General features: G+C 41.1%; 1 protein-coding gene across 1 annotated transcript; it reads right to left on the bottom strand.

Moving 5' to 3' along the window:
* Positions 1 to 206: 206 nt before the first annotated feature.
* Positions 207 to 4,941, bottom strand: KBTBD7 (kelch repeat and BTB domain containing 7). The gene has a single exon (XM_006076516.3). The coding sequence runs from the start codon at positions 4,583 to 4,585 to the stop codon at positions 2,543 to 2,545; it is 2,043 nt and encodes a 680-aa protein (XP_006076578.1). The 5' UTR covers positions 4,586 to 4,941; the 3' UTR covers positions 207 to 2,542.
* Positions 4,942 to 7,076: the final 2,135 nt, after the last annotated feature.

Genomic DNA, 7,076 nt, shown 5'->3' with positions numbered 1-7,076 from the left:
AGATCATTCTTAAGTTTTACAAACAGCAATCCTGCAAATGACATTATATTAAGCATTTGCTAAAATCTGTGTCGATTAATTGTAAAACTGAGACCAAGGCGCTTTCCTGTGATGAAGGGATTTCAACACTGCTCTGCTGGTCGTGTCACTATGTAAGCAAGGGTTTTGTACATTTAGCACAAACTAAATCAAGAGGTCAGAAGGCCTGGGGTTCTAGTGCCAGTTTTATTTGTAACTAACCATGTACAAATCACTTCTCTATAAAAAAAAATAAAGGTTAACATCTATCCTTAATTCACAAACATATTATGAAACCAAAATCCTTTCTAAGAAAAGCTCTTTGTAAACCAATATTTTACTACTAATTAGCTTATACCTAACTCAGAGGATGAGAATGACACATGAGAGAATGTCACTTATCAACTGGTTGCACACCTTAATTCTGTAGATGGATAATGTGGTTGTGAACAGCTTGTTTCTATTTCAATCTTAGAGAACAAAAAACTATCAACAAGAAGTTACTGGTGAAGAAAAGCTGGCCAAAAAATACAATTAAGATAGAGCCTTCCATGTTAAGAGCAGTGCTTGTTGACGTCCCTCTACGGAACAAAAACTAGAGCACCGTTTGCTGTTTTGAAGGAACATATGCTGCTGGAGTAAGAATCTTATTTCACTAAATAATATTAGACAGGAACCTCCTGCAGATTCTTCCAGTGGCCCATCGAAATGGCTAAGAAAACATTATTTGTGTGTTTGGCTTTTTTAAACCATTTTCTCTCTCCCTCCCTCTGCTTAGTTTCAAAACTCTGTTCTCCAGAATACACTCCTCAGTACTCTGCCTGGGTGAAAAGAAATGTCAGCATTTGGTCACTAGAGAATAAGTATAGAAGAGGAATTAGTATGTTACTGAACAACGATTCAAGAAGATAAACTAAGTGAGTATAAAAAAATGTATAGACCATAAGCATTTGTACATATACACTATTTATCATGTATATGTATTGTGACAACCGTATGTATTAACAGACCCTCAAAAAGTAAGTACCTATATGTTCTCGTATTTAACAGTATCAAATTTGTGCAACTTAAGTCTCTATTTCTACATCTTCCCTTATTATGGTGATATAAAACGAAAAAAACAAAAATCAGACTGGAGCATGCTTCACAGAGAAATATAGGAGAGATACAAATAAATAAAATAACCAGGTACACCACTGCTTAGGGAAGTATTTTAGAGGAAACATATTCTCACTTTTGGCCCCAAATGTCATCATCCACTTATGTTATTTGTCAACTTTTAATATAAAAATAACTTCAAGCTGATAATCATTTACAGTGACTTACAAAACTGACAGAAAATTTCAATGCTACATTAAACAATTTTATACACAGCTTAAAATTTTAAAGTTCTCTCTGGCACTTGATTTTAGAGTTGATAGACACAATAACTACTACTGATCTCAATAAAATACTGTTTTTAGCTTATACACATCTTCAAAGCCATATCACCTCACAAAAATCACTTCCTGCCAAAGAATTCTCTAAGACAAACACCAAAACTATACAGCCAAAATGTTGTAGGAAAGCATATAAACTTTTTAAGACAAGGCATGACCAATGGATTAAAACTTTCCATTACCCAATCACACGTCCAGTGACAAAAACAATCGCTCCTCTGATTCAGTGTAACATGTACCAGGTATAAACGAAAAAATACGGCAAGTTATCTATTGTTTTTGGTTTAGAAGGGTCTAAATAGTGGTTCTACTAGAATGGATGCTTTTTAAGACAGAAAAATGGTCACATTTAGCAAGTACACATTTTATATTCCAAAAATAAAAAGGAAAATTTTTTGTAAGACAGTGGAATCCTCATTTTTTCCCCTTACTTTTTGTGAGTGCTTAAGACCATTCTGTCCATTATCAAAATGAAATCACTCTTTGATAACCTTAATTATATGTCCAATTGTTTTTCTTTGCAGAAGAGAAGAAAACCAAACCAAATTTTAACAAACTATATTAAACTTAGAATACTAAAAACTATGTGAGAATTTGGGAAATCTACTACTTTCATTATTCAGAAGGAAGATATAAATCTTCGAAACCTGCCAACAATTTCTAGTCCAATTTTCTACACAAAAATGAAAAAGCTAACTTTCCCCCCACAACACTAAACAGAATTTTAAAATGAACAGAAGACTAAATTAGATAATCAAAATATAAACCATGTAATTAATGAAAACAATTCACTAGTGCAACAAATTCTTGAACACGGAAAAAAACCAGCAAGCATTCTCATCAATTACATGGTTCATTTTTTTTTGTTGCATATTTTAATCTCCACTTTCAGCACAGTAAATTATTATATAGCTGATTTCATGGACTGTTTACATTTTGTAACATTACATTAGCAATTCAAACATTACCCTTTCTAAACCAAATATGCAATCCTAATCAAAGTTTAATTTTTTCCCCGGAAAAGGAAAGGACATCTTTTTAAGATATATTCATAGCAATAGAAACATCTTAGTATTTCAAACTATTTACAAAGAACCCTGCTGATCCTGTGCATTTCGCTGAGGGGCTACCTGTACCCAGACTTCATCATCAGAAAAAGAACTTGAACTTCCTGACTCAGAGTCCAGTTCACTGAACCCATCTAAGTCCCATTCAGTACTAGACTCACTCCGTGCATCATCTTCCTCAGTGATGAAACTCTGACCAGGTTCAAGGCAGGAAGGATAAACACGAGCACAGAGGCAAATAAAGCCAGAGTCAAACTGCAGAAGCCCTAACATGGTCCCTATATTAATCCACTGGTCTTCCCTTGTATCATATTCATACACAGTTACCCGGTTTTTTTTCCATTGAGGGGTTGTGGAAGTGATGAGGAGCAACTTTTGGCCATGATTGACAATCTGGTAGTTGTGGGTCTCCGAGTCCAGGGGAATATTACTAATACGCCTCCATTCTCCCCTGGCTGGGTTATACACCTTCATGACTGGGATGTCACAGATGCAATAGATCTCATCATTGAAGACACAGGCTTCCTGAAAGTCACTCCGTTTAAGGGAAGCACAGTTCAGCCACATATTATGGCTAGGATCATAGCAGAGCATGCGCTTACTGTTCACAGCATAAAGATAGTTCTGAACCACTATGAGTTCAAAGGAATAGAAGGAATGTGGTACAGGAGCCACTAAGGCCCACTGGTTCCTCTGAACACTGTAGCACTCCACTTCCTTTAATTTCACTCCAGTAATGGGGTCACGTCCACCCAGGATGTAGATGTAGCCATTGAGGTATGCCACATCCATGCCCTCCCGGCAGAGCAGGCGGTCAGCAAGTTGCTGCCAACTATTCTGGGCTGGTTTATACACCCAGAGATCCTTCCTGGGCTGGGCGGCTAGATAGATGTCATGGTCTGGAGAGACACAGACAGCTGAAGAAGTGACAGTCTTAGTGTGAGCCAAACTGGTCAAAGGTGATGGCATTGTGTAAATGTCCCCCGAGTATGGGTCATAGCACAGAAAGGGATCTCTGGGATGGCCAAAGAAGATCACCATCTCCTTGGCACACATACCCAGCCTCTGGGGTGGATTTTCTGCTATGGACACAACAGAGCTACTGCTGCTGCTCTCTGGCTTGGGCACCAGAGACTTGCACAACGTGTCACCATATCGCATCTGCAGGGCCCCTTCAACAAGGTCCAGACAGTACTTCTTCACAATGGGCTTGGTCAGCAGTTCTTCCAGGTAGCCCCTATCTTCGTCAGTGAAGTGGGTCCAGCGGACACACTTGAAGACTTCTGCAGCGCTGGGACCCCGCTCCTTGGGAGCCGCCTCCAACCACTGCACCGCCACGTGACACACGGTCCGCTCACTCTCGATGTCTAGACTGTCCAGGCGCAGGACAGCTAGCAGCTGGGCCAGGGTCAGATCTGCCAGGGACTCTTCCCGAATCGAACCCATGCGGCTGAGCTGCTTGAAGTTGTGGGCTATAAAGGACTGGGCCTGTGATCGCAGCTTGTGATGGTCGAAGGCGTCGGCGAACTTGAGGATGGCCGTGCAGTTGGTCAGGTCGAGGCGGCGGGCTAGGAAGGAGGCACAGGCTTCCCGCACGTACTCCAGCTGCAGCATGTCGGAGGCCGCGTAAAGGCGCTGCACGTTGGCCTCACTTAATGACACGCGACCGGTGTAGCAGTAATCGACCAGCACCTCGAAGGACTCGGCGTCCACGTCGTGCATGGTCACGTTCGTCTGATGGCTCTCGTACATGCCGCCGGTGAACATGCTCTTGAAGTAGGGACACGCGGCCGCCAGCACGTTACGGTTGCAGGAAAAAAGGCGGCCCGTGCCGGGCCCGCTGCCGGGGGTGACCACCTCGATGGTCACATCGCAGAGCAGCCGCGCGTCGTAAAAGGACTTGAGCTGGGCCAGCAGGGCTGCAGAATGGCCCGTGTCCTTCAGCTCCTCCGGGCCCGTGAAAAAAGCCGAAACTGACGGCTTGGAAATCCTCTTGGGACGCCTCCCGCCGCGGGGACTGGCGAGGCGGCGAGAGCGCGGAGCTTCTTCCCGGGACTGCATGGTGGAGAGGGCGGCGGGGAGCGAAGGACGAGAACCGGGCTCTGGCGCCTCCTCGCTCTGTTTTCGCTGACGCCGAGACCGCTGTGTCCCTGAAAAGACTGCCGCGCTGATTTAAGTCAGCCCTGCTCCGCGGTGCCGCCTCCCTTTATCGCGTAGACAGTGCCTGACTCACCCGGTTCCAGTTCCACGCCCTTTCTCCGCCTCAGCTCGCCCTCACAGGACCTACAAACTGGAACCAAGCGATCCACCACCGCCGCGCTGGCAATACCGGTAGGTGCCCAGGAGAACTACGGCTCCCAGGTTGCCTTTCGCGCCTCGAGGCATGCCGGGACCCCGCGGACTCTGCGGCTTAGGGGGCCTCACAGGAGCCGCTGTGCATGTTGGGATCAGTAGTTCCAGTAATATCGCGAGGCTTCTGGGGGGGTCTACTGGTTTAACTAAGAGAATCAGCAAGCGTTTATTCCAGGTTTGATGGTTTAGAGCTGTGGGTTTGAATCTTAGAGTGGAAGTCCCGTTTTAATATTCATTAGTCGTGTAACTTTTCTGTCAGAACATTTCCCTGTCTGGAAATTGGGGATAATAGCATTTCATAGGATTCTGGGAGAATGGAATGATCTAAATTTCATAGGACATAGGATGCTTCAGTAAATACTTGTTGATTAGATCAATGTTTACACTGTGACTAAAACACAAATATTGAGTAACTGTTGGCTTTTCATTTAGAATTTATGAAAAATGAGGCATCCACTTATTCGAAACCATGAGCAGTTTCTACAAAGAAAACTTGCAGTGTTTACTGCGGCTTCTTTTCAAAGGCTCTGAAGAGTATTACAGTATTTTCAGTACTAAATGATATGTAGGTTGAGCAGGGTATCTTAGACAAAGATGAGGTCCTGCTGCTGCTGCTGCTGCTAAGTCGCTCCAGTCGTGTCCGACTCTGTGCGACCCCATAGATGGCAGCTAGAGAACAGCATTTCTGATGGTCTTACATGGGCAAATCAGGCACATTCACAGATACATTGACGTCTCACCTAATCAACACTTCATCAACTAGGGAGCAAAATTATTTTCATAACTCCTTAATAAGAGGGTTACTCATATTTCTTCTTTCGCATCCTTTCCAAAAATCAAATGAAGATTCTTTACTAAGAAGTCTTTACTAAGAAGTTACAAAGAAGAGTTCTAAATTAAAATATTTAAAAAACATACCTTGTGTTGTACAAAAACCCAAGATCCTCAAAACATGGTATTCATACATGCTTACACATTCCTTGAAATAATATAGTATGCTGTACAAAAGTGTTTATATATGACAGATCAACATCTAAATATTCAAAATCAAGTACTTAGATTTTTTTAAAGTTAAGTTAGGGGTTAAGGTTAGAGAACTTTTATTTAAAAACCAGTCTGCTCCTGCTGCTAGTTTGCCTGCCATGTGTTACCGTAACCTAGTGAATTAAATCTTTAGTATTAGTACATGAATCCGTGAATAACACACAAAAGAATAACTCTTAGTCAAACTGTCTTTCTTGTCTGATTAAGTGATGAGGGTCTAATGGAAGTACTCCAGGATAGAGACATTAAACTAAGTGGGGTTCTGGGCCCCAATATCTCTTCTGTACCTTCCTTGTGTGTCTTTCAGGTACACCAGAGAGAATTAAGTTATTAGTAACCATGATTGCTTTCCCTCCCGCACTAACACCAGCTGGGGAAAAAAACAATTAAAAAAATTTTTAATGTCTATAAAATATACTTTACATAAAGGTTACCATTTTAACAATTTTTAAATTTTTAATTGCTTTGGCGTTAAGTATATTCACCTTGTTTTGCCACATCACTACCATCCAACTGTTTATATGTTGCAAAACTGCAACTTTGTACCCATTCATAATGTCTCTGTCTTCCTCCCTAAAATCCCTGGTAACTACCATTCTACTTCAGGTCTCCGAATTTGACTACTCTGTGTGCCCAATAAGTAAAAATAAAATGTTTAAAAAACAACAACAACAACAAGATTACAGCTTTGCTCATCAAAAAGCAGTGAAAAACAAAATAAAAATGCAAGTCAGAGACTAGGAAAAACTATCTGTAATACATATTATACTCAATAAACATATGAAAAGCTGTTCAACATTCAATGTTGTTCATCATCAGACGAATGCAAATTAAAGTCACAATGAAAACATTGCATACCCACTAGAATGACTAAACTTAAGATCAATAATATTAAAAATAAGGATCAGCAATACTAACCAACAAAAACATTGTTATGTAGGGTGATTATCCTTCAATTAAAATTTTTTTAAAAAGGTCAACAATTTAAATGTTGGTGATAATAGGGAGCTTTTGGAACCCTCATATATTACTACTATGACTATAAATTGATATATCCACTTTTAAAACCTGTTCGGTAGTTTCTTTGAATGTTAAATGCCCAACAATTTCACACCTATGCATCTGCCTAAGAGAAATTAAAACATGTCTACAGAGA

The sequence above is a fragment of the Bubalus bubalis genome, chromosome 13 (assembly GCF_019923935.1).
Source record: "Bubalus bubalis isolate 160015118507 breed Murrah chromosome 13, NDDB_SH_1, whole genome shotgun sequence".
NCBI lineage: Eukaryota > Metazoa > Chordata > Mammalia > Artiodactyla > Bovidae > Bubalus > Bubalus bubalis.
The sequence above is the reverse complement of the archived record's forward strand: the minus strand, read 5'-3'. Positions and strand labels throughout refer to the sequence as shown.